Genomic DNA, 27,219 nt, shown 5'->3' with positions numbered 1-27,219 from the left:
ATTCTAATATAGCAAATAAATCTTTTAATCTTACCATTTAACAATTCTTCATTTTTATATTTCAATATCATGTCAGAACATGTATGTTATTGTCCCCTACTTAATCTATTAAGTCAGGGGAGTTATGGAAAACACAATGATTCTTTAATGTCAGCATTTCTTATTTATTTAAACATGTATTTTCAAAGGCCTTTTTCATCTAGAGTCCAGTTTTGTTTGTGACTCATAACTCAAAAACTTCATTAAAAATTTTCCTGTGTTGTATTTTGAGGGGTGCGTCAATTTTACGGATTTGCTATTTAGTTGTTTTTAATGGTAACCCAACAACAGTCATTGTAAATACCTTCATAAGGTCAATCAAATCCATCCACACCCAGCAGATCATAATATTGCAAAGATCCCATTTGATAAAGCTCACATTGATATTAGTGGATATTTGGTTATTGATTTGCATGGGAGCAACAGAAGACCGTTGGGCCAGTTGCTATGATTCCTCCAATCAATTGAGAGTCTCTAGAGTTGCCAATTTGGTGTTCCACCAACTGGCTAACTCAGAACAACTGAAGTTCCTGTGAATAGCTCTGGCAACCATGCCTTGGCGAGAAGAATGATGGGCTAATGGAAATTTTGTGATGAAAACATCTCTTTGTAATTTGTACAGAATGTTTGTGTTAACAACTGGTATTTATATTTAGCATCTTTAATGTTCTTTCATGTCCACTTGTTTTTTGTTACTTTTCTGTTCACAATATTTTATATGTATCTTTGGAATTCATAAAAGTAAAAGACACTAATATCTTTAAAGTGCCTGAGGTGCCCAAGAAAGCTGTCCCAGAAGAGAAAATACCAGTTGCTAAAAAGCCAGAACCTCCACCAGCTAAAGGTACATATTAACAGTAGGGATGTTATAAAGAAAAAATATCTTCTTCTCTTGGAAATTAACGGTTGCTGGTTTGTTTGTTTTTTCTTTCTCATTTAAAGATTTCTTAAATAGAAGTAACACACTGCATGTGTGTATAACAAATCACTCTTTGACACTACTAATGTTCCTGATATGCTTTTATGATTCCTCTTTTATTCCTTATTCTTAATAATTTGCATACCCTGGAAATTTTGAAATGTAACAGAAAGTAATGCTGTTTCTTTAAAGTGCCTGAGGTGCCCAAGGAAGTCCCAAAGGAGAAAGTACCCATTGCTGTGCCTAAAAAACCAGAAGCTCCACCAGCCAAAGGTACATCTCGTCACAGCTAAAACAACAGGGGGTGGGGAAGAAAATGACCTTTGCCATGTTCTTGCAAATGTTATATGTTAAGTAAGCATCACCATGCCTTATTTATTTTTTTATTGTGAGAAACCTATTCATTTGAGGGCTCTAATCTCTTTGTTGTTTAACCATAATTCTCATCAGTATTAATGGTTGTTAAGGATATTTGCCTAACAAAATAGACAAGAGGGCAGTCCTTGAGGCATTAGAAACATTAGAAGTTTCCAGGAAGACTGTGACAACTGTTTCTGAAATACTGATGTTAGGTACAGGGTCAGATCAAAAGGGGATTAAAGAATCTCAAAGCACATGCTGAATGACCCAGGCCCAAGTGGCTTCAGTCAGGGTAGGATGAGGCCCACAATGTGTGGATGGAAAGAAGTTGTAGAGATAAGAAATGTTAGGAAGAAAGGGCAGATATGTGGAATGGACAATGTCAGCCATAGCCAAATGGCAATCTAAAATGACAGAATAATTTAACCAAGGAAGAGAAGAAAATCCAGCAAGTACTGAAGGGTACAGGGTATAACAGTGAAATATGCTTATATTAGTGGAAGGAAGGATAATACCAATAAATGTGTGTCAAATTGATGGCTTCATTGATGATCTCCATAATTTGTATTTTCTTCTTAGTCTTAACATTTTATATGTATCTGTAAAATTCCTTATAATAACTAAAACAAATATTCTTTCTTTAAAGTGCCTGAGGTGCCCAAGAAAGCTGTCCCTGAAGAGAAAAAAGTACCAGTTGCTGTGTCTAAAAAACCAGAAGCTCCACCAGCTAAAGGTACACATTGCCATTGATAAAATCATGGCAATAATTTATCTTGTTCCTTCTGTTGTAACTTTTTAAATATTAATTTTGAGCCATCTTTTTCCCCACTGTAATCTGCAATTTTATACCTTTTGTTTTGGGGGAATTCTCTTCTCCTCTTTATACTTAAATCATTCTCATTCAACAGTGGAGTAAAATAGTGTAACATGTACTATGTGTACTGTAAGATCATACTTTTAAGCCAGGCATCATTGATGCTGTTTCGTGTTCTTATTGCAGCTTTTCTGTTCTTAACTCTTTGTATGTATACTTGACATTCTTAACATAAAAATAAATTAATATTTTTAAAGTGCCTGAGGTACCAAAGAAAGTGGTTCCAGAAGAGAAAATACCAGTTGCAGTGACTAAAAAACCAGAACCTCCACCAGCTAAAGGTACATGTCATTATTGGGAAAAAAAAACAATAGCAGGAAATCATAGTCTTTTTCTTCTGAACATTATTTAAAGACAACAGCAAAGACCTTTCTCTGGTCTCTTGCTGTTGGCTGAGATTTGTAAAACCTACTTATTGCATGTAAGTGAGACAAACTGATTGTGGAATATGGTAGGTTCTTTAACATTGTTGATCTCTCTGTGTTTTATGTTGTTTTTCTGTTCTTAATACTTTGAATGTATTTGCGAAATTTCTCATAGTGAAAGGTATTAATATTAATATTTAAAGTGCCTGAGGTGCCAAAGAAAGTTGTTATTGAAGACAAAGTACCAGTTGAAGAGCCTGAGAAACCAGAACCTCCACCAGCTAAAGGTACATGTCATCACTGATGAAATCATAAATAATCTTTATCTTATTTTCTGGAGTACTGTTTGAACATACAGTTCTCTTTCTGCTATGAGATTTGTAAATTGTTCTTGTTGTGTAAGCTGTGGTATGTGTGTGGGGTGGGAATAGAAAGAGGATGAAATTCAGCCATGCACAGAGCTCCCCAGAAGAAGACCAATGCACAGGGGAAATTTCATGGAGAGAAAATGAAAGAGGAATTGATGCTTAGATCTGACATCATCAATGTTTTTGATGTCCCTGAGTTTTAAGTTTCCTTAATGTTCTTAAAATTTCAATCATATCTTTGAAATTCATACAAATAATAGTCATAAGGAAGAGCCTTAGTCTTGCTTGTCCTCTTAAACCTAATTTTTAGCTGACTGTCCAGTCCATTTTCTGATATCTGAGATCTGTTGATTCTACTCAGTGTGTGAGATGTAATCCAGGGGTGTCAAACATCTGGTCCACTGACTATAACTAGCCATTTGATATTTTTTGTCATGGTTGTTTACATATTCAAAACACTCAAGGCCTGATATTTTTAAAAAAGTATAATTGTGCAGAAAACTTTCTAAATGTGAATCCAATGTAAACTGTCTTTCTGAGTCTGCTGGCAGTCTAAAGTAATGGATCAGAGAGATGTAAACAACTCTGTCCTGCCCATCCTCCATTTACTTGAGCATTAACACCAAAACCCAATGGTAGCTATTTAATAAAATAATTAATTATTTAATCGGGGTCATTGTAGCAGATGAAATGAGGAATGGGGTGAGAGGGAAGCCCAATGAGTAGGGAAGAATTAGGAAAGCATTACAGGTGGAAGAAAAGAGAAGACTCACCAGAACAATGGTAGAGGTAGATGGACAGAATAGAAACAAAGGGTAGAAATAGTGATAATCCTAAAGGGAAATTTATTTTCCCCCATGTGATGCTGAATGTAAATACAGAGTACTGAAAAAACTCTGAATAATTATAATTAAGAATTTAGTTACTACATAAAGGTCAGATTCCATGGCTGATCTGTGTTCATCCTCCGTTTGGGAGTTACCCATTGTGTAGACAGAGGCATAAATTCTTATATCTGTGCCTTGACATAGGGATCAGAAATAAAAATGGAATTCAGCTTTCTCACACAATGTGTTTGACACCCTTGCTATGCTCTGTGTGCGTGCGTGTGTATGCGAGAGAGAGAGAGAGAGAGAGAGAGAGACTAAATGTGGTTTGAATATGAACTTGTTAATGTCTTGAATACCTCCTTGTTTTGTTTCATTGTTCATCTTATTGTTTTATAAATAACTTTGACATTCATAAAAGTAAAAGATACTAATATATTTAAAGGGCCTGAGGTGCCCAAGAAAGCTGTCCCAGAAGAGAAAGTACCTGTTGCTGTACCAAAAATACCAGAACCTCCACCAGCTAGAGGTACATGTTATCATGGATATCATCTTAAAGAAGAATCTTTGTCTTATTTTCTTTAGCTTTATCTTAATATTTTATCTAGTCCACTTTTTCCTATCTGAGATCTGTAAAGCGTACTCACCAAGCAAACAGTGCTTAGTATAAGAGTGTGAATGAGTAATCAAAGCCTGAATATTGCATCATCAATGTTTTTAATATCTCCGTCTTCTATGTTTCATTCTTTTTAATGTTTTGCACACATTTTGATAACTGTAAAATGAAACAAACTAATATCTTTAAAGTACCTGAGATGCCTGAGACAACTGTCCCAGAAAAGGAAGTCCCTCTGGCTGTGCCTAAAAAAACAGAACTTCCGCCAGCGAAAGGTGCAGGTCATCAAAAATCTTTGTCTCATTTTCTTGAACATCATTACTTTTCACATACTTTTTCCTGTCCATTTTCTGCCACCTGAGATTTGAAAATTCTACTTGTTTGAATTGTACTGCTGGAGTGTCAAATACTTGACTCATTACTGTATCTGGTCACAGGAAATATTTTCCTGGTCTGCTTCACGTATTCAGATTGTCCAGAAGATTTTGTGTTTTTAAAAAGTGAAAATATTGTTATGAGAAAAACTTGCCAAATTTGAACTCAGTTTAAGGGTGTGTCTATACTGCCCCACAGTTCAGACTAGGGGATGAGAGTAGAAGTATGTACCAAAGTTCTGAGCTGTAACTCCCCTATATTGAAGCTGCAGGCGTAAACTTAAAGGTCCCGAGTTTGCACTATGTGACCTTAAGACTTTTAAGTTCACATCTGCAGTGTCCACATGGGGGAGTTGCAGTGCAGCACTTTGGTCCGCACTGCTACTTACTCCCCCTAGTCCAAACTGCAGGGAAATGTAGACATACCCTTAACTTCTGCTGTGCTCTCTTTGTGAGTCTGCTGATATCCTGAAGCAAAGTATGTGAGAGGTATTAACTCTTTCTCCTCTCCTCCTCCCTCTACACACGCACATACACACATAGTTGAAGTCTCTCGGCATTAATTCTGAAGCATAATGATGACACATTAATGTAGCATTTTTCATTTTAATGGATGTAATGAGGAAAGGGTGATAGTGAAGTCTAATGGATAGCAATGAAACTGGAAGTTTATACAGGGAAGGAAATGCAGTGGGAAGAAAAGAGGAGACATCCAAAGACAAGAAAAGAATGAGACAGAGGTAGATAGAGAAGGAATAGAAAGAAAGGGCAGAAATAAGGGAGTGTAGAATGTCCTCCTCTATTCCCCCACTCCCTCTGGAATGTGTAGACAGATTACTGTTCAAACAGTGAATGCTGATAACTAAAAGTTTATTTACAGCAGAAAGGTCAGATTTCACTATTGATATTTGAGCAGTCCCTTCCAATCTGAGTACTGCTGTGCATAGACTGGGTAGATGTACCTTAATTCATACCCAGATAGAGGTATCATAATTAAAAATGCAGTTCAGCTTTTTTACAAAATGCCTTTGACACCCTTGTTGTACCGTGTGTGTGACAGAGAGAGAGAGAGAGACTCCTTGTTTGAGCATGACCTCATTAATGTCTTGGATATGTCCATATTTTATGTTTCATTATTTGTCTTCTCTGCAAAATACACAACTATGACATTCATAAAAGTAAAAGATCCTCATATCTTTAAAGTGCCTGAGGTGCCCGAGAAAGCTGTCCCAGAAGAGAAAATGCCTATTGCTGTGCCTAAAAAAACAGAACCTTCCCCAGCTAAAGGTACACGTCATCCTCAATGTCATCATGAAGAAAATCTTAGTCTTATTTTCTTGAGCATTATGTTACCATCTTAATTGTTGTCCATTTTCTCCTATCTGAGATTTGTAAATTGTACTTATTGAGTAGATTGTACTGAGTGTCAGAGTATGAGTGACTAATCAAAGTTTGAATATTTAATCTCTAATGTTTTTGCTATCTCATCTTCTATGTTTCATTGTTCTTAATGTTTTGTACATACGTTGAATACTATAATATAAAGCAAACTAATATCTTTAAAATACCTGAGATACTGGAAAGAGCTGTCCCAGAAGAGAAAGAACCGATTACTGCACCTAATAAAACAGAACCTCCACCAGCTAAAAGTACAGATAGATCAGTATTACTACTTTTTTCTTCTTGAACAGTATTTTAACACCCTTTTTCCTTTCTGTTATCAGCTATCTGAGATATGTAAAGTGTATTCATCATGTGAACTGTACTGTGTGCAAGTCTGTGTTATGTTAAGTGACTAATCAGCATTTGAATGTTGCTTCGTAAATACATTTTGATATTCATGACTTTTGTTTATTTGTTCTTCTTACTGTTTTGTACATATCTTTAACATTATAAAAGTAAACAGAAATATTGTCTTTAAAGTGCCTGAGATGCCCAGGAAAACTGTCCCAGAAGAAAAAGTACCTGTGCCTAAAAAAAACGAACTTATTGGTGTGCCTAAGAAACCAGCACCGCCAACAGCTAAAGGTACATGTCATCATCAACAACATCATGAGGAAGAATCTTTGTCCTCTTTTCTTGAACATTCTTTAATATATTGTGTCCTGTCCTTTTTTCAGTTATGGAATTTGTACTCATTGTGTAATTGATACTGTGTGTGTGTGTGTGTGTGTGTGTGTGTGTGTGTGTGTGTGTGTGTGTGAATGAGTGACAGAGAAAGGTTCTATGAATAGGGATGCCATCATTAATGTTGTTAATATCCCAGTATCTTCTGTTTCATCATTCTCTTTAATGTTTTGTACAATTCTTGATATTCATGTAAGTAAACAGAACCAATATCTTTAAAGTGCCTGAGATGCCCAGGAAAACTGTCCCAGAAGAAAAAGTACCTGTGCCTAAAAAACCAGAATCTACTGCTGTGCCAAAGAAACCAGAACCTCCACCAGCAAAAGGTACAGATCAGTAATAGAACCTTTTCTTCTTCTTCATCTTCTTCTCAAACAGTATTTTAACATACTTTTTCCTGTCTGTTATCAGCTGTCTGAGGTATGTAAAGTGTCATCTTCATGTGAACTGTAGCGTGTATGAAAGTTTGTTGTGAAAGTAGCTAATCAGTGTTTGAATGTTACATCGTAAATGCATTTTGATATCCATGACTTTTGTGTAATGTTTCTCCTTAATGTTTCATACACATCTTTAACAATCATAAAAGTAAACAGAACTAATATCTTTAAAGTGCCTGAGGTGCCCAAGAAAGCTGTCCCAGAAGAAAAAGTGCCTGTTGCTGTGCCTAAAAAACCAGAACTTGCACCGGCTAAAGGTACACATCATCACTGACATAATCATAAAGAAGAATCTTTGTCATGTAAATTTTACGTGTATGTGTGTGTTAGAGAGAGAGACTATAATATCTGAATGTTTGATATCCCAGTGTCCTATGTTTCATCGTTCTTTTTAATGTTTTGTTCATATCCTTAATATTCATGCAAGTAAAAGATACTAATACCTTTAAAGTGCCTGAGGTGCCAAAGGAATCTGCCCCAGAAGAGAAAATATCTGTTGCTGTACCTAAAATGCCAGAACCTCCACCATCTACAGGTACATGGTAATCATCGACATCGTCATGAAGAGGAATCTGTCGTTCTCTTGAACACTGCATTTAATAGAAAAAGGATAGAACAAAATATGTTATGAGATTTGTAAATTGTACTCTGTGCAATTTGAAGTAAACATGTCCTGTGCATTTTCTGTATCAACTGTGATAGTTGCATTTGTCACAGTGGAATATCAGTCATAATAAAAATTACTAAATATTTTTCAAGTGGCAAATGTACCTAAGGAAGTTGTTATTGAAGAAAAAGCATTCTTAATGATGGCTAAAAAAAGAAGGTCCCCCAATAAAGATACAATCTATCCATTCATAAAAGCTATTATTAACAACATTGTATGCTGGCAGCATTCCAATTCTCATTTTTGCTATTGCTTTGTCTTGCAAACATTAAGTTATTTCTTGCTCTTGTGTACTATCTAGTTCAGAATTCTTCATTTTTTTCCAATGACGACAACAAATAATCACCTGCCAATGTAATGTTACATAAAACTGTCACTATACAGAAGCAGAAAAAAGAAAAGGAGTACTTGTGGCACCTTAGAGACTAACAAATTTATTTGAGCATAAGCTTTCGTGAGCTGTAGCTCACAAAAGCTTATGCTCAAATAAATTTGTTAGTCTCTAAGGTGCCACAAGTACTCCTTTTCTTTTTGCGGATACAGAGTAACAGGGCTGCTGCTCAGAAGCAGAAATATGCACCAAAATTCTTCTGAGAGCCATAACTAATCCAGGATTATTTAGAGATCAAAATCTTCCCTCCCACACAGATCACTCACTAAGACGTGAATGCACCAGTAATTTAAAAAGAAATGTGTAAACAGCCAAATTAACCATGGAACAAATATTGTACATGTACTTAGTTCGAAGTGTGTTTGTCTGTATCTCTGTGAATGCATATGTTGAAGTAGTTTTCCTGCCGTATGTATCTTTGTGATATTTGTATAATTCTTCATGTGACCGAGTCTTAAACGGAAGTCTTATACTAGTTGTCAATATTCTCTAAAGTCCCTGAAGTCACCATGAAGATTGAGCCTGAAGAACCAGAACCTGCTTCTACTTCAGAAATAGAAGAGCTCTCTCCAGCAGAAGAAGAGCACTCTCCAGTAGAAGAAGAGCTCTCTGTAGTAGAAGAGGTTTTACCAGCAGAAGGTATATACAGTAGCCATAGTCAAATGCACACCTTCATTTCAAAATTGTGCACATCTTGCTTCATAGTTCTCCACCACTGTGTTGTATTTGTATTAAGTCCCAGTTTTTCTCCTTGTGTTATTGTATGTGTGAATATGTTCTAAATTCTCAATTCATTGTAATTTAATTATAATATTCTTCCCGTTATTCAGTTTTCCTCATGTATTTTTGTTCCCGTGTTAGTAGTGTGCTTTCATAATTCATACTGGACATTCACGTTTTGTGCAAGCAACAAACATTTATTTAGGGCTTTTTATGCTTCCATTTAAATCAATGAGAGTTTTGCCATTGACTTCACTGGAAGCAGAATGGAGGTTTTGGTACATTATATGTTCTTCATATGACTTTATGATAGTAGATGTATTGTAAATCTGCCACAATATTATTTCAAGAGCCAGAACCTGAAAAGAAGATTCCTGAAAAACCAAAGCCACGGGTACCTATTCCACCAAAAGAGGAATTTAAGATGGAAAAAGTTCAACTGAAAGGTATAAAAAGCTACTGAAATCAGTATTAACAGTTTTACTGAATGCTTCAATATAACACATTTTAATTATAATTTGCTTCTCTTGAAAAGTGGGCTTTTTAATATATTACTTTTAGCCTAACTCGGGGCTTCTTTCTGTTGTTTTCAGTCTCATGATGGTCCTTACTAATAGTTTATCTGTTATTAGCTTTCAGAAATGTCTGTCCAGTCAGTTTGTGTGGTTTTCAGTTAAAATGAAGAAATTTATGAAAAAGTTGCTTTGTTTTAAATTGTTCTAATCTTTGAAAAAGATCTTAGCACAATATGATAACATATTTGTACATTATTTCACACTGAAAAAAGGGGTCACCAAAGGAAATTAATAAGCAGCAGGTTTAAAACAAACAAAAGGAAGTATTTTTTCCACAGAACACATAGTCAACCTGTGGAACTCTGCCAGAGGATGTTGTGAAGGCCAAAACACTAACAGGATTCAAAAAAGAACTAGATAAATTCATGGAAAATAGGTCCATCTATGACTATTTGACAGGATGGGCAGGGATGGTGTCCCTAGCCTCTGCTTGCCAGAAGCTGGGAATGGGCAACACTTGGTGATTACCTGTTCTGTTCATTCCCTCTGGGGCACCTGGCATTGGCTGCTGTGAGAAGACAAGATACTGGGCTAGATGGACCTTTGGTTGACCCAGTATAGCTGTTCTTATGTTCTTATCCCCAGCATAGTTCTCGGGGGTAGTATAGATTCATAGATACTAAGGTCAGAAGGGACCATTCTGATCATCTAGTCCGACCTCCTGCACAATGCAGGCCACAATCTCACCCACCCATTCCTACGAAAAACCTCACCTATGTCTGAGCTATTGAAGTCCTCAGATCATGGTTTAAAGACTTCAAGGAGCAGAGAATCCTCCCTCAAGTGACCCATGCCCCATGCTACAAAGGAAGGTGAAAAATCTCCAGGGCCTCTTCCAATCTGCCCTGGAGGAAAATTCCTTCCCGACCCCAAATATGGCGATCAGCTAAACCCTGAGCATATGGGCAAGATTCACCAGTATGTTGCTGGAGCTGTTATACAAATGTGGTCATTAAAGATCCCATTACACCTTTGGAACAGCTGCTTAGAAAGAAATCTGTAGTTTGTGTCCATTGTTTTCTTTTGTTATGTTGCTAGCGTTAATCTGTTATTTGTTGGTGGGGTGTTTGGTGGGTTTTAGAACAAGGATTTTTCCTTTTTCTCATTTTAAATTAGTTTCATTCTAAGGATGTAGGTAGTAAAAATCAAACTGTCTTCTTTAAAGCTCCCACACCAAGGAAGAAAGTTGTGCCTGAAAAACCTGTTGAGGCTCCAGAGAAAGTGGAGCTCACCCCTGCTAAAGGTATCTAGTATACGGGTCGGAGAGGGAGGGGAATCATATTTTCTCATTCCTGTCTCTGGTGGGCACTAGATTGTAGTTCTTGAAATTCATCTTCTGTAGTATGCTCCTAAGAACTTCTCTTTTAAATGTTTGGAAGATGTTGTCCAGATGTCATCTGTCTTTGTTGTTCTGTGTTCAATGTCTTTCATTTTGCTAGATTTAATTGCACCTTCCTTTCCCACTGTGTAATTCAGGAGCTGATGGATGTGCTAGATAGCTGTGTTAGGGAAGGATATTAAAGTGGGATCAATTATGGGGATCCACACTACTCTATTTGGGGTATAAAGCTCTACTGCAGTTGAAATAAATAAGAAACATAGATAGCTGGGTTTGCAATGACCAGGAGAACCGTACTTGCCTGCCTGGTGTGAAGGTTGCAGATCTCTTGAGACTTCTAGATAGACTTGTGTGTAGTGCTGGGGAGGAGCCAGTGGTTGTGGTATAATGACATAGGGAAGGGTAGAAGAGAGGTCCTGGAGGCCAAATTTAGGCTGCTATGTAAGAGATTGAAGTCCAGGAACTCCATGGTAGCATTCTCTGAAATGCTTCCAGTTCCACGCGCAGGGCCAGTTAGACAGGCAGAACTGCAGGGTCTCACTGCATGGATGAGACAATGGTAGGGAGGAGGGGTTTAGATTTATTAGAAACTGGGAAATCTTTTGGGAAAGGGGGAGCCAATACAGGAAGGATGGGTTCCACCTAAACCAAAATGGAACCAGATTGCTGCACTTAAAATTTAAAAGGTCGTAGAACAGTTTTTAAACTAAGGGCTGGAAGAAAGCCAACAAGTGCAGAGGAGCATGTGTTTTGGACACAGACATCCCTTAGGGGAGGATCTTTTAATGAAGATTCTCTATGTCCTAGTAAGGAGGAGAGGGTGGAAGATGATAAAATACAGGTAGGATCTGATGAGAAACAGTCAAATGAAAAAGAGTCCCATTAAATTACATCATGTAATGGCAGCCAGCTAAAAAGTGACGCGTTTTTAAAGTGCTTATATACAAATGCTTGAAATCTAAGTAATAAGATGGATGAACTAGAGTGCCTCATATTAAATGAGAATATTGAGATAATAGGCATCACACAAGCTTGGTGAAATGAGGATAATCAATGGAACACAGTAATACCAGGGTACAAATATATCAGAAGGACCGAACACGTCGTGCTGGTGGGGGAGTGGCACTATATGGGAAAAATTAGAATCAAATGAAGTAAAAAATTTTAATTGAACCAAACTGTACCATAGAATCTCTATGAATAGTGATTCCATGCTCTGGTAATAAGAATAGTGATATATTACTGACCACCTGACCAGGATGATGATGATGACTGTGAAATGCTCAAGGAGATTAGAGAGGCTATAAAAATAAAAAATTCAATAATTATGGGAGATTTCAACATCCCTATATTGACTGGGTACATGTCACCTCAGGGCAGGATGCAAAGATAAAGTTTCTTGACACCTTAAATGACTACTTCTTGCAGTAGCTAGTCCTGTAATCCACAAGAGAAGAGGCAATTCTTGACTTAGTCCTAAGTGGAGCACAGGATCTGCTCCAAGATGTGAATATAGCTGGACCACTTGGTAATAGTGACCATAATATAATTAAATTTGACATCCTTGTGGCAGGGAAAACTGTACAGCTGCCCAACACCATAGCATTTAATTTCAGAAAGGGGGACTACACAAAAAAGAAGTTAGCGAAACAGAAATTAAAAGGTACAGTGCCAAAAGTGAAATCCCTGCAAGAGAGCGCAAGAGAAAAAAAATTGGGCTCTTTTTCTTCCTCCTAAGTTTATTCAGAGCTTAGAAATTAAGGTGACAGGCATCTTATAAATACCATAGACAGACAGTCCAGGTAGATAGGTAAGTAGGACTTGCAACTGTAGGGAGAGTAGAATATCAGGGATGAAATCTGTGTTGACAGAGAGAAGAATTTTACCTTTAACCCTTAACTTTGAATTTCTTAGCTTTTGTGGGTTTCTCAGACTCGTACATTTATTTTGTTATTTTTGTGAAAATCTCTTACTAGTTTTGGATCCAAGCATATACATATATTCCAGGAAAAAAGATTAAGTAAAACAATCTGCATCCATTTCAATTGTTTTATCTTCTGTTTTGAATGTTCTATTGTAAAGCAGCATTTGGTTTGTGTATTTGGATGGCTGCTATTACTGCTATGAACTTACTTTGAAATGATGTTCTTTTAAGTGCCCGGAGTTGAAAAGAAAGGCCGCAGAATACTTCCTGAAGTTACCCCTCCACCAAAGGAAGAAGTTGTTCTTAAAAAAGGTACGTAATTGGCCATGATATAAGCACACAAATCCATTCCCTAAGTATTCCAAAGTAACACTGCGCTAGGACTGCATTATGCCCTCCCAGAGAAACTTATGTGGGAAATTACATGAGCTAAATGCTGCCTGAGGCTCATTTCCTGGTGAAGGAGTTTGTGGACGCATGCAGGAGGAATAGGTTGAAAATCCAGTAGATCCAAAGGATCTACAAGGAAAGCAGAGCAAAACACTGAGAATATCAGGACATCCCCTGGGAGACTCTTCCTCTTCATGCTGTCCTCTGGACCCCATTCCCTCTACCAGTAGCACTAATTCAGGAGCCATGTTGTGGGTGGCTACCTAGCAACCAATGACTGATTGCCCTTCCCCAATGGGGCTTCTGCTTGGATATCCACTGTGTTGGAGGGAAGCTGGCCTGATCAATTATTCCCTATTCCAGTCTGGCACTCTTTTCCAGTCCTGTGAATATCTGACCATGCAGAGTTCATATTGGGGTCATTCCATGGTCTCAGAAGGGCAGACAACACTGGCCACTCCTTTCATGCAAAGACTGTGGCTTTCCCAATGCACTCATGCTCATTTGCTTTTTAGCATGCTATACAGAGGGGAACCAATAGCTCCACTGAATTATCTTTCCTGCTGTTTTATATTAAATGAAATCAAAGTGGAATTTCAGATGTATAATTATTTTTTAAAAGTCTCTAGTTCTTTAGGTAATGATTATAAGAGATATTTTTACTTATGGTAGACTAAAAACAAGTAGACTAAATATGATCTATAAGATATACAATTTACCTTGCAAAAGGTAACAACAAAGTAGAGGGCTCAAACCTGCTCTTTTTGAAGTCAATTGGAGTTTGGTCCAGAATCGACCATTTTGGTCCTGAAATTCATTTGTAATTTCAGATATTAGTGCATAATTATCCACTCTAATTAATCATTTAAAAATAACTCATAGTACATTATTTTTGTGCTCACAAGAAATATTGGCATTAATACTGTAATTCAAATTATCAAATACAGTAAAAAACATTTACAGGGTAGTTTAGGTACTTCATCAAAAAATGTTGAAAATTAACTGGTAGTGTGGCTTTCAGTTGCTGAATCTATTATGTATTCAGAATACCAGAAAAGTCATGAAGGATTCCTAAAAGCTTCTCTCTTATGTCTCCATAAATAACTTTCATCTGTTACTGATAAAACATTTGTGATCTAATATGTCATTGTTATGGTCAAGACTAAAATTATCTTGATATGTAATTTATTATTAACAGATGTTTTACTTGATGTGTAGATATATTCAAATTGAAGATCTTACAAGTCTTCATTATTATATTGAGTTCTAACATATCCTTGGATTATAGTTCTGTGTAAATTCAGTGGCTTTTTAATTCAAATGATCTAATTTTATTCTAAGTCTGAACGTTAAAATATACATTTTCCAGCAGATGGACCACTCTAAATTAAAGCATTTTTTTGCTCCAGGTGACAATGTAAAATTGCCTTTATGATAATAACCATAATAATTACATAAAAGCTATATTCCTGTATGCTATACTGAGTGTTTCATATATATTCTCTGTTCAGATAATTTTTACATCTTTATCTTAATTACCATCATCTTCATCCAGATAGGGCTTTAAAAACTGAAATTATTTCTCTGTCAAAGTTCCTAGAAAAACACCTGAAGAGGAAAAACCAAAACCAGAGAAAGAACCTAAAGTAGAAACTAAACCAGAACCTAAACCAGTAGAAAAGAAAAAGAAACCTGAAGGTACAAGTCAAGATCACATTCATTTGCTTCTGATTATGGAGAGCCCCAAACCGAAATCCTACTTCTGATTAGCAATTTATTGGGCTTAGTATCTAAACCTGGATTCAAGATCAGAATTGTGCAAATGTCCTCCACGCCTGTAATATGCCAAGTTTAAGTTTCTACTAAAAATATACTCAAATTTTGGGAAAATCTAGGTCCAGATTGGAATTGTGAACCTTGGTGACTATTTCTCTTTCTGAGTCTTCATTTTATGTAAAAGAGAACTTTAAAAATGTTTTATAATGTAAACTAAAAAGTAACAAAGCATAAACCATAGTTGATCCAGTTATCCTTTCAGTTATGGTCTTGTAACTGCATGTGCTACTGTCTGTTTTCTGTTTCTAGTTTTATCTAAGTGTGATTGCTAACGATATATATGTACCTTAAACCTAAGGTCAACTGAAAATCTTAATCACATATACAGAACTTGACTAAATTTCTAATGTCATATTAAACCACTCTAATAATATTAAAATTACTTCAGTTAATGTATCTGGGTAGTCAAGGAATTTAAACATATATTCCAAAATAAAAATAATATTTTTAAAGAGCCAGAAGTTCCCAAGAAGAAAATTGAGATACCACCCGTCACAAAAAAAGAGGAGAAACCTGAGCCTGAACCAGAGAAAGGTACCAAATGTGTGGTGCTCTTTTCCTTATTCCTGCAACTAAACTGCATCCATCAGTAAACACCATTTTATATAGGCTAAACTAATTCATTAATATCATTCAGCCATAAAAATTGTCCTTTTTTAGCCTCTTTGCATTCTTCTGGGTCTTATTTCCTCTTTAGTTCTTCAGTGCTTAAAGAATTAAACTCTCTTCCATTGAGATCTCTGCATCTTGCTGTATATGTGTTTGCCCCTGCTGTCTTTCATCAGTGGATTTTGCAAGTTAAAAAAATAAAATAAAAAAGCTGGTCTTCTATTAATTGTCTGTGTTTTAAAGTTTAACTAACATTTTGCACTTCTCCTTTATGATTTTTCTGTATTTTTAAATACGGTTATAAAATATTTATACTGACCTATTGGTTATTGTGTGTTTAAAGTGCCAGAACCTAAGTCAGCAGCTATCCCACTTCCTGAACCAAAACCCGCAGTAGGTAAGAGTCCTCTCAACATGAATAACTGTACACACATTTCCCTGTACATCTTGCCTTTTACCATTGAGTGGGTTCCAGTTAAAAGTGTGTTAAGCAAATATCTCAGCTAACTTTTCATGCTACCAGGAGTGAAGGATATTTTCTGAATATTTGTTGTGAGTGAGGATCTAGTAAATGCATGCTTTATAGGGCACTTGAGAAAGTGCTGCATAATTTTAACAAACATATACATTAGAATCAATTAATTAATACATTTTAATTCTTTCTACAGCTCTAAAATCTCCCAAACCACCAGCCGAGCCAGCCCCTGTTGCTGCTCCAGTGACAATTCCAGTGGTAGGAAAGAAAGCAGGTATTAACATTGATTCTGTAGAGTGTTTGCTAATTTGCAATACCATCCTGCAGCCATTTCTCATGTGACTATACTCACTGAAGACAACATGACACCTAAGGGCTGTGGGATCTTATCATTTATTATTTCCAAGATACTTAAACCTTCCCCCCCCCCATGTGGGGGATCAGGCTCCCATTGTTCTAGGCACTGACACACACACATAATAAGATAGTTCCTGCCCCAAAGCTATACAATTGGGGTTTAGTTTATGCTCTTCAGTGTGGGAGATGAGACATACTTAACTTGTCTAATTAAATGTATGTATTCTGTTAATTTCTTGATATTTGTTCTGTATGTTCAGACATTCATCTGTATGTGTTGTATTGCTGTTATATTATGTGTATTGCAAAAAATATATTTATGTTGTACATATTGGGAAGGGATGACTGTGTTGTTTTGTTCGCTGTTTTGGGGTTTGTTTTCTATTTGCTGAGTGCTGGCAAAGGTGCCAAGAGCACTGAAGCTCTCTGGCACTACTATTGTTGTTTAGTATTCATATAAGGTGGCATCCAGCGGCTTCAGCCAGAGTCAGGGGCCCATTGTGTATAACCACATCTGAACAGTCTGTCCCTTTCTGACATGCTTACAGTTTAGGAGCTTCATCCATGGAACTGCTATAGCACAAAGAGCAGCAGCACAATCTTCCCCATCACTTTGTGTCCCAACCATGAACCAGAGGGGACCCATTCTAAAATGAGAGTACAATTAATTCTCTTTATTCAATCCTTGAACACTTGTGAAGTATGCAATTAGTGTCCATTTTGATATTGGTTTGGTGATGTGGACAGCTATTCAAAAACTCCATAGGTTGCCAGGCATCATCACAGAATAACAATTTTCAGCTACTGCTAGTGTGGGTTGGATTTGAACTGGCAACCTAAAGGTGAAAGACTCCATAGCCCATCACCAACTCTTGAGATAACTAGAACTCTGTGTTGTAAAGGTCAAATGCCACCTGTGGAAAAAGGCAAGATTAAATCCCCTGTGTTGGAAGTGTCTGCTACCGATGAGAAACACATGCATGTAAAAGATAGCATGAGCCAAAAGGCAGCTGCAGGGATATTTGAGCAGAAGAAGCATTTGAGCTAAACATTTCAGATGAAACAGTTGATAGAATATTAAAACCAGAGGAAGATAAACAAGAGCCAGAGGTTCTTAAACAATTTGTGATGGTTGCCCAAGAAGCTGAACCAAAATTAATAACTGTAGTTTCAAGGAAGAATCCTACGGTTAAAGATGAGGAGAGAGAGAGCCTGCAATAGGTCAGGTTGCCTTTGAAAAGGCTAAAATAAGAACACCCCATGAGAAACCAAAGCCCATTTTTATAGCATCTGAACACATTGAAAGAAGTGCCAGAGAAGAAAAGAGGAATACAATTAAATTAGAGGTTCATAGAAAGGATGAAAATGAAAGATTCCCTGAAGAGTCTAGAATTCCATCCAAAGACAGGGGAAAGATTCCTACATATGAAAAAGAAAAGGGAAGTGCATTAATTTCTCTCCCTGGAGATGCCCCAATCTTGATTCAGAAGAAGAGAGATGTTCCAAAAAGATAAAATAAGTTTGCAACCTGAAGAAATTGCCATAAAAGATTATGTGACGGATACTACAGAAGCCACTGAAGAAGTAGTACCTGAAATACCTCTGATAACAAATGAGGGAGAGAAGAAAGATGTCACTCCGAAGAGGTTTGAAAAAGTCCCTTTGGGTAAATTCATGACATAAACAAGAAAACTCAGAAAGTGGGGAAATTTAGTTTCAAGAAAGCTGATGTTCCTACAGCTGAAGAAATCATGGTTCCCACCAACCAAGTAAAGAAAATAGATACCTTTCAAAAAGAAGAGATTGACAAAAATCTTGACTGTAAAATGGCAGAATAAGGTTCCCTGGATTCCTCTGAGGATACTGGGGTAGTAGTGAGAAATGATGGGGGCACTGGGAAATTCATTGAAGATGAGATGATTCCCACAAAAAGGCTGACAGAATCTTTACAGATTCAATTCTCAAGCCACAGGATGCAGAAATTAAAATAGAAGGAAAAAATTTTGCAGGCTAAAGAGAGTCCACTGAAACCCATATAAAAAAAGAAAAGGAGTACTTGTGGCACCTTAGAGACTAACAAATTTATTTGAGCATAAGCTTTCGTGAGCTACTGCTACAGCTACAGCTCACTTCATCAGATGCATGAAACCTGAAACCCATATGAGGAGAGAGATGCAGAAGTATCAATGATGGAACAGATAACTTTAAATGGCAAGCAGGAAAAAGGATTATGCCAGTTAAGAAAGTTAAAACTCCTTCTCAAAAAGAAAAGGAGTACTTGTGGCAGCTTAGAGACTAACAAATTTATTTTAGCATAAGGTTTCGTGAGCTACAGCTCACTTCATTGGATGCAAATATCTACCACAGGATATGCAGTTTTAGATGCTATATTTCAAAATATTCAATGTCAGTCTAACTATTGACAGTATATGTTGTATAAAAATGTATATGTTTACACCCTTCTCCTTGCTGTATGAGTATATGTATGTATGGAGACAGAAGAAAGAGAAAATGTCACTTTTAGAAAGATTTTTATCTTAATATTAATACATACTTCTACTTAACTAGACTTAATACATTGCTAATACTATTGCTGTTTTACTGCAGAGCCAAAAGCATCAAAAGAGGAACCTGGCAAGGTTAAAACTCCTATTAAAGGTAAGAGAAATTATCATAAAATACAAACAGTGCAAAGTTTGCATGTGTAAAATCCTAATTATAATGAATGCTTTCAACTTTCTCTGGTATAAATTATTGGACAGCAGACTTCCCAAATATGACTTAGAATAACAAAGATTAGATAAAGTTTCATCTAAACTGTCTTTTTTTTTTTGCCAAGACAATATTTGTTAATAGGAATGGCTGTTCCTATTTCTGAAGTTACATTTTTAATGAAATCATCTTTAAAAATTCATCTGATTCATCCACTAACACAAGACATGAAACTTAACCTTGCTTATATTATCATATTTGACTCAAACGATGGACAAATTTAGAACAGAGATTAATATTAAACTTTAAATAAAATATCTCTAAAATGTTGCCATTCAGATTAAATATATAGACTTATGATTCTGATTATGTTCTGCCTCATTCTGGACAAAGCAAATTAAGCTTTACTGTAAATACATTGTAATCAAAGAGGAAAACTGTAAAGGAGGGCATATCAAATCTCAGTATGGGTGTTTTAGACATAACAAAAGTGAATGGATGCTTTAATCCAGTAGAAACTTTGAGCATGAAAAACTGCATGGCACCCCAGCTTTTAACCTGGTCCAGGTAGAATTGTGGACTGCTTAATCTAGGCTTGATTGTGCAGTTTTTGTGCTCTAATTGCATCACTATAAATTTTGTCAAACTGGCAACTAAGCATCTGGCTCATGAACCTCATTCAGCCCAGCTGCTACAGCATGCAAACAAGCAAAACTCTAAATTGGGATGAGTTTATTCATCTCTACATCTGACTTATAGCCAAGAAGACACCATCCCCTGCAGAACTGGAGAGGAGGAAACTAAGGCCAGGCAGTGGTGGTGAAAAACCTCCTGAAGAGCCACCATTCACCTACCAACTAAAAGCTGTTCCTCTCAAGTTTGTTAAAGAAATGAAGGACATAGTGCTGAAAGAAGCTGAATCTATTGGCTCTTCTGCAATCTTTGAGGTTCTTATCTCTCCCTCTACTGCAAGTACCAGCTGGATGAAAGATGGAAATAACATCCGAGAGAGCCCAAAGCACAGGTTTATTGCAGATGGCAAAGACAGGAAGCTGCATATTATTGATGTCCAGCTTTCAGACTCCGGCGAGTACACTTGTGTGCTACGTCTGGGAAACAAAGAAAAGACCTCGACAGCTAAACTCATTGTTGAAGGTATTTCCTTGCACCCTGAATATGCTTCAGATTCTTCAACAACTTAAAGAATAGCTATAATTTACAGCTTTAAATATGTTTGTATAATGCGAGTTTTCAGTAATTGTCATAATTTCCATTGATCATTTCATATTTTCATTCTATATGCAGTGCATCTCTATGCTGTATAAAAAATAAAATGCATCAAAATATGGTTCCCTCTTCCCCCAGAAATACCAGTGCGTTTTGTGAAAACTCTTGAGGAACAAGTCACAGTGGTCAAAGGGAAGCCATTTTATCTGAGCTGTGAGCTGAACAAAGAGAGAGATGTGGTGTGGAGGAAGGATGGGAAGATCATAAAAGACAAGCCTGGAAAGTACGCTCTGAATATTATTGGTTTGCAACGCGCCCTCACCATCATGGATGCAGGTGACACTGATGCTGGCACTTATACTGTGACAGTGGAAGATACTGACCTCAAATGTGACTCTGTTGTTCAAGTAATAGGTAAGCAATCAGAATAAAACTCTAATTTCTCTCCTTTGAATTTGTGTGCATGTTTGGGGTACTTTAAAATAAGGAAAGTTTGACTTGATTGGTACCTGAAAAGGAGCACAAAAGGGTGTTCACCGTATTTTTATTCCTTAGGTAATGGGTTCATTATTCTTCACTTTTGTTTAACACATTTTGAAATGTTCACAAGGTATTTTAGGGCCTAACTCCCACTGAAGTTATAGGAAAAGCTGCTATTCAAAGGGAGATGAATCAGAATTACCATTTATAGGATTAGGGTCATATTGATCCTCATGTGGAACTCCCAGTCAGGATCAGTGGGGAGTAGTGCTCGAAATACTATGCCAGAATTAACCAGATTTCATCAATATTGTTAGAAGTAGACTCCCATTTGGTGGATTTTATCTGCTGAATATTAGTGGATAATTTTGGCAAATGTATGGATTGCTCTCAGGTCTCCGCTAAATTGCTATGATTTATTGGAGGGTCTTTGGTTTTTTGGCAATTCTAATATAGATGCTCCTAGCCATCTGCCCTCCATAAATTGCAAACAAGTCTTCGGGAAATGTTCTACTCTGGTTGCATATGACAACTTCTATTATTGCAGTGATTCCTGTGAACCATGTGTGCTCATTTCAAGTTATAAACCAATATAAACTAGCAAGTCAGCTTTTTTATAGGCTTTGTCTTTTCAAAGAGTGGAATAACCTAAATTTGAGAAGCCCTTATTTCTCTCATTTATGAACTCACATATGTGTATTAATAGCCTACGAACCCTAACTTTTATTTAACTTTTTCTCATGCAGAAGTGATAAGAGACTGGTTGGTGAAACCTATAAGAGACCAGCATGTGAAACCAAAGGGTACAGCTACCTTTGTTTGCAATCTTGCCAAGGAGACACCAAATTTTAAATGGTACAAGGGAGATGAGGAAGTTCCAGCTGAACCAACTGAAAAGACAGAGATCTTGAAAGAAGGAAATCTCATTTACCTCAAAATTAAGAATGCTGCACCTGAAGATGTTGGTGAATATGCAGTAGAAGTTGAAGGTCGCAGATATGCAGCTAAGCTGACCCTTGGTGGTAAGGAAGGTTTTCTGAATATTATATTTAATTATTGTATATGCCAGTATCTTCAACCCTTTCAAAACAAGAATATTCAAAACTTGAACTGCTGTAAAGTTGTATCAAAACTTTCATTGACTATGTTACACATGTTTGTTTGTGCATCTCAGAGCGTGAGGTTGAGCTGCTTAAACCATTGGAGGATGTTACAGTTTATGAGAAACAAACAGCAAACTTCGACACAGAAATTTCTGAGGAAGATGTTCCTGGAGAATGGAAACTGAAAGGAGAAATCCTGAGGCCCTCACCTGTAAGCATCCTCCCATTTAAAAATGCAGTTCATTTAAAATGAGAATACTGTGAGCAAGTTCCACAAACTTATGTTAGTCACATTGTAAAATTTTTGCTGGTCTGATTGTCTCTGCAATCATCCAGTGCTCCAGCACAGAAATTAGCGAGGTTAAGTTTTATGATGATTGAAAATGTGGTCCTCCTCAAGGAACTACGTTTCACAACAAATAACATAAAATAATTTGCAAGGCTTCACATCACAACAAAAATATCCAGGCCCATGTAAATTGCTAGAGTGGCACCTAAGTTAAAAATAGGAGTTGAGCATTAAGGAAATGTATTTTATTTTACTTTAAGATTTCCTTTAGAGTAAAATCATTTTGATTTGGTAGCAATACTGTTCTCTAACAGGCAACTATTCCCTGTGTGTGTAAAACAAGATTTGGAGTGGTTTTTTTATGAAGACAATCCAATATTGTGTATTTAGAATACCAGTTTCCTTACTAAAAACGTAATTTTTCCAGACTTGTGAAATCAAAGCTGAAGGAGGAAAACGCTTCCTAACTTTACACAAAGTCAAGTTGGAACAGGCTGGTGAAATCCTCTACCAAGCACTCAATGCACTTACTACAGCCATCCTGACAGTGAAAGGTATACTGTACTAGCAAATAGAATATAGTATCACTTAGTCCAAGTTCACACTGAGTGCTTGAAAAAATTAATTCTGTTTTGTTTCTAGAAATCGAACTGGACTTTGCTGTGCCTCTGAAAGATGTCACTGTTCCTGAGAAGCGTCAGGCTCGATTTGAATGTGTTCTCACCCGGGAAGCCAATGTTATATGGTCTAAGGGCACTGACATCATCAAAGTTGGAGACAAATTCGATATCATTGCAGATGGAAAGAAACACATCCTTGTAATCAACGATTCACAGTTTGATGATGAAGGAGAATACACTGCTGAAGTGGAAGGGAAGAAGAGTACAGCAAGATTGTTTGTGGAAGGCAAGTATCTCATTATGCACAGAGACTATGTGAAGATTATTAAAGAGCACATCTTCTAGAACTTCACTAGCCTAATGTTAAGGTACTGACTAGCAATGTTTCATTATAGGTGTCAGGTTGAAGTTCATCACACCTCTAAAAGACCAAACAGTGAAAGAAGGGGAAACGGCTCACTTTGAGTTCGAGCTTTCTCATAAAGATATGCTAGTGACCTGGTTCAAAAATGACAAAAAACTCCACACAAGCAGAACAGTTCTGATTCATGCAGAAGGCAAGACTCACAAATTAGAAATGAGAGAAGTGACACTTGATGATATCTCTGAGATAAAGGCTGAAGTCAAGGGCTTGCACACTCGTGCTAAGCTCCAAGTCTTAGGTAAAGTATTACCACCACTTAATATAAACAATTTCTTAAAGGAACAGTGACAAAACATTTGTTTTAATAACTTTTTACCTTTCAATATGCCTTCAATTATATATTGATTTCAAGTTTACTAACTGTTTCACAACCAACATGCCATTTGTAGAGGCCGATCCATACTTCACCATGAAATTACAAGACTACTCTGCTATAGAGAAAGATGATGTCATTCTGGAGTGCGAACTTAGCAAAGATGTACCAGTGAAATGGTACAAAGATGGTCAAGAGCTTACAGCTTCCAAGAGAATCTCTATAAAGGCTGAGGGCACGCGCCGTATCCTAAAAATCAAGAAGATTGAAGATGGTGATAAGGGCAACTATGAGTGTGACTGTGGAACTGACAAGACAAAAGCTAATGTTAACATTGAGCGTAAGTGGCCACGCCTTCCCAACTGGACCCCAGCTGAAAACCTTGTAACATATAGCTTAATACAGCAAAGTTGACCTGTGTTTCTGTGCTTCCAGCTCGTATAATAAAAGTGGAGCGCCCCCTGTATGGAGTGGAGGTATTTGTTGGTGAAACAGCTCGTTTTGAGGTTGAAATCTCTGAGCCCGATGTCCACCCCATATGGAAGTTAAAGGGAGAAACTTTAACACCTTCACCTGTAAGGCTCTTTCATTATTTTTAAAATCACAATGTACATTTTTAAAAATAAAAATTCCCCATCGTAACATGTGATGGTTGATGGCTTAGAAAAATTATATTTATTTCCTCCTTCAAACCAGAACTGTGAAATTATCGAAGATGGGAAGAAACATGTTCTTATCCTTTATAATTGCAAACTGGACATGACTGGAGAAGTGTCCTTCCAGGCTGCAAATGCTAAAAGTGCAGCTAATCTGAAAGTGAAAGGTATAGTGGCAACATTCTCCGAGCCTACAAAACTTTCTTATTAAATCTACCAATAAAAAAGCCAGCATAAATGCATCTCTGAACTTGTAATGATCTGCTCTGATTTCAGAACTACCTCTCATCTTTATCACTCCACTCAGTGATGTCAAGGTCTTTGAGAAGGATGAGGCCAAGTTTGAATGTGAGGTGTCTAGGGAACCCAAGACTTTCCGTTGGTTGAAAGGAACACAAGGGATCACGGGTGATGAGAAGTTTGAAATTATCTCAGAGGGCACAAGACATGCCCTGGTAATTAAGACAGTTGCATTTGAGGATGAAGCTAAATATATGTTTGAAGCTGAAGATAAAAGAACAAGTGCCAAGCTGATCATTGAAGGTTTGTTTGACTTGATGTTTCTATGGATAATGCACTTGATAGTTGTCTTTCAATTATTTTTTACATAAATGTAATCATTAATGAGACACATTGTTTGTTTAGGCATTCGTCTGAAATTCATTACTCCTCTCAAAGATGTAACAGCAAAGGAGCGTGAGACTGCAGAGTTTACTGTAGAACTGTCTCATGACAATATCCCTGTTGCCTGGTTCAAGAATGACCAACGACTGCATACCAGTAAGGTGGTTTCAATGAAAGACGATGGCAAATTCCATACACTCACATTTAAAGATCTCTCTATTGATGACACTTCTCAGATCAGAGCAGAAGCTATGAGCAAATCTTCTGAAGCTAAACTCACAGTTATTGGTAAGTGTATCTTACTTTTATTCAGTATGAATTCACATGTTGGATATTATATGTATTCCTGAAAAAAGAACACACTATTGGGAATCAGAAAGTCTTGTTTACAAATCCTTGCTCTGCCACAAACTCACTGTATGCTCTTGACAAATCACCTGAATCTCTTTGTGTCTCCATTTCTATGTTTACAAAGATAATACTAATTATTTAAAAACTTCTCAGAACTGTTGTGAGGATTTGTTAATTAATATATGTACAGTGCTTTGGAGCTGTTAAGCATTTTATATTCTTTGGAGAGCCTGCACAATATTTTCCAGTGAAGTTAGCAATTATTACTCTGAATGTACTTCGTCCTGTGCTATTTTTGAATAGTTATGCTAATAGGTTTTGCTGGTTTTTGAAATCAAACCACCACATCCAATATAAATATATAGCAAAATGTTGGGACACTCAGAAAAATAACAATGTTATACTTTTTATTGTTGTTATTCCTCTGTTCAGACACTTGACAGGAATAAAAAGCTTTAAGAATATGCCTTATGTATCATGCATGGCCTAAGATGGTACAAACTTTATAAAAAGACCTGTGCTTTTTGTGCTTTTAAAACAATTAAAACTGTCATATGCTTATCTCAACTTGTACTTGCAGAGGGAGATCCTTACTTTACTGCAAAGCTTCAAGATTATACTGCTGTAGAGAGAGATGAAGTGATTTTACAATGTGAAATTAGCAAAGCAGATGCTCCTGTGAAATGGATGAAGGATGGCAAAGAAATAACTCCATCAAAAAATGTTGTTATCAAGGCTGATGGCAAAAAGAGAATCCTAATCCTCAAGAAAGCTTTGAAGAAAGACATTGGAACATACACCTGTGATTGTGGCACTGACCAAACCTCTGCCAAACTCAACATTGAAGGTAGGAGTGGTTTTGTCAGTGCCTCTCTGTTGTAAGGTTTCAGAGTAGTAGCCGTGTTAGTCTGTATTCGCAAAAAGAAAAGGAGTACTTGTGGCACCTTAGAGACTAACAAATGTATTAGCGCATAAGCTTAAAGCTTATGCGCTAATAAATTTGTTAGTCTCTAAGGTGCCACAAGTACTCCTTTTCTATGTTGTAAAGCTCTTCTTGTGAGTTTCTGTTGAAGGCTAATGGCATCAAATGTTCCTTTGTTTTTCTCACCCCTCAGAGCGAGATATTAAGATTGTACGCCACCTGCACAGTGTGGAGGTAATTGAGACAGAGACTGCCCGCTTTGATACTGAAATCTCTGAGGAAGATATCCACGCCAGCTGGAAACTAAAAGGAGAAACCCTGAACCAATCACCTGTAAGCATAATGCTGATCAAGCCCAGACTTCTGTGTGGATAGAGATTCATAACAACTGTGAGATAAAAAAATACATTTTATATTCTTTTAACTTATCTTCTAACTTTTGAGATTTTAGGTGCACTTGATTCAGATTTTTTTAGTTTTTCTCCACAACCAGTAAGGCTAGAAACTTACTTCTTAAAAACAAAACTGAGGCTGAAAGTCTTACATATTTGCATGACTCTTGGTGATTTAAAAAAAACCCACCAAATATTGAGAGACTAACTATAAAAACCTAAGAGTTGGCAACTCTGAATTCAGCAGTCCTGTTGGAAATAAACAAACAATAGGAAAAGTGAGATAGTTGTAAGTTTGTGTGTCTGCAAGAAAGAGAAATGTGGATCTAAAATGAGGACTATCTTTTGTAATGAGAGACCGCTGATATGTTCATTAGCTTTGTCAGACACCTGCTATTGCTAGTGCTTACAAGCCAGTGTCTTCACTATATCTAAGTTCTTCCCAACATCCCACTTTGGCAGTGCATTGTTCATGAATAAATTTATATCTTCAGCAGAGCTAATGGAAATAGTCCTT

The 27,219-nt window shown here is 36.8% G+C and overlaps 1 protein-coding gene across 1 annotated transcript in view; it reads left to right on the top strand.

Annotated features, from left to right (window-relative positions):
• TTN (titin) overlaps window positions 1-27,219 on the top strand; it is a 311,927-nt gene that overhangs the window by 183,897 nt on the left and 100,811 nt on the right. Inside the window, exons 151-177 of the mRNA XM_043504858.1 lie at window positions 806-883; window positions 1,151-1,231; window positions 1,965-2,051; window positions 2,390-2,473; window positions 2,761-2,844; window positions 9,435-9,530; window positions 10,825-10,902; window positions 13,154-13,234; window positions 14,906-15,010; window positions 15,602-15,682; window positions 16,101-16,154; window positions 16,426-16,506; window positions 19,197-19,247; window positions 20,061-20,456; window positions 20,667-20,942; window positions 21,755-22,030; window positions 22,183-22,322; window positions 22,828-22,954; window positions 23,043-23,306; window positions 23,416-23,682; window positions 23,834-24,097; window positions 24,193-24,332; window positions 24,454-24,580; window positions 24,690-24,956; window positions 25,059-25,325; window positions 25,969-26,235; window positions 26,504-26,643. Of these exons, the coding sequence (XP_043360793.1) occupies window positions 806-883; window positions 1,151-1,231; window positions 1,965-2,051; window positions 2,390-2,473; window positions 2,761-2,844; window positions 9,435-9,530; window positions 10,825-10,902; window positions 13,154-13,234; window positions 14,906-15,010; window positions 15,602-15,682; window positions 16,101-16,154; window positions 16,426-16,506; window positions 19,197-19,247; window positions 20,061-20,456; window positions 20,667-20,942; window positions 21,755-22,030; window positions 22,183-22,322; window positions 22,828-22,954; window positions 23,043-23,306; window positions 23,416-23,682; window positions 23,834-24,097; window positions 24,193-24,332; window positions 24,454-24,580; window positions 24,690-24,956; window positions 25,059-25,325; window positions 25,969-26,235; window positions 26,504-26,643 (4,259 nt within the window). The remainder of the gene's footprint in view (window positions 1-805; window positions 884-1,150; window positions 1,232-1,964; window positions 2,052-2,389; window positions 2,474-2,760; window positions 2,845-9,434; window positions 9,531-10,824; window positions 10,903-13,153; window positions 13,235-14,905; window positions 15,011-15,601; window positions 15,683-16,100; window positions 16,155-16,425; window positions 16,507-19,196; window positions 19,248-20,060; window positions 20,457-20,666; window positions 20,943-21,754; window positions 22,031-22,182; window positions 22,323-22,827; window positions 22,955-23,042; window positions 23,307-23,415; window positions 23,683-23,833; window positions 24,098-24,192; window positions 24,333-24,453; window positions 24,581-24,689; window positions 24,957-25,058; window positions 25,326-25,968; window positions 26,236-26,503; window positions 26,644-27,219) is intronic.

Source organism: Dermochelys coriacea, chromosome 11 (genome assembly GCF_009764565.3).
Source record: "Dermochelys coriacea isolate rDerCor1 chromosome 11, rDerCor1.pri.v4, whole genome shotgun sequence".
NCBI lineage: Eukaryota > Metazoa > Chordata > Testudines > Dermochelyidae > Dermochelys > Dermochelys coriacea.
The sequence above is the reverse complement of the archived record's forward strand: the minus strand, read 5'-3'. Positions and strand labels throughout refer to the sequence as shown.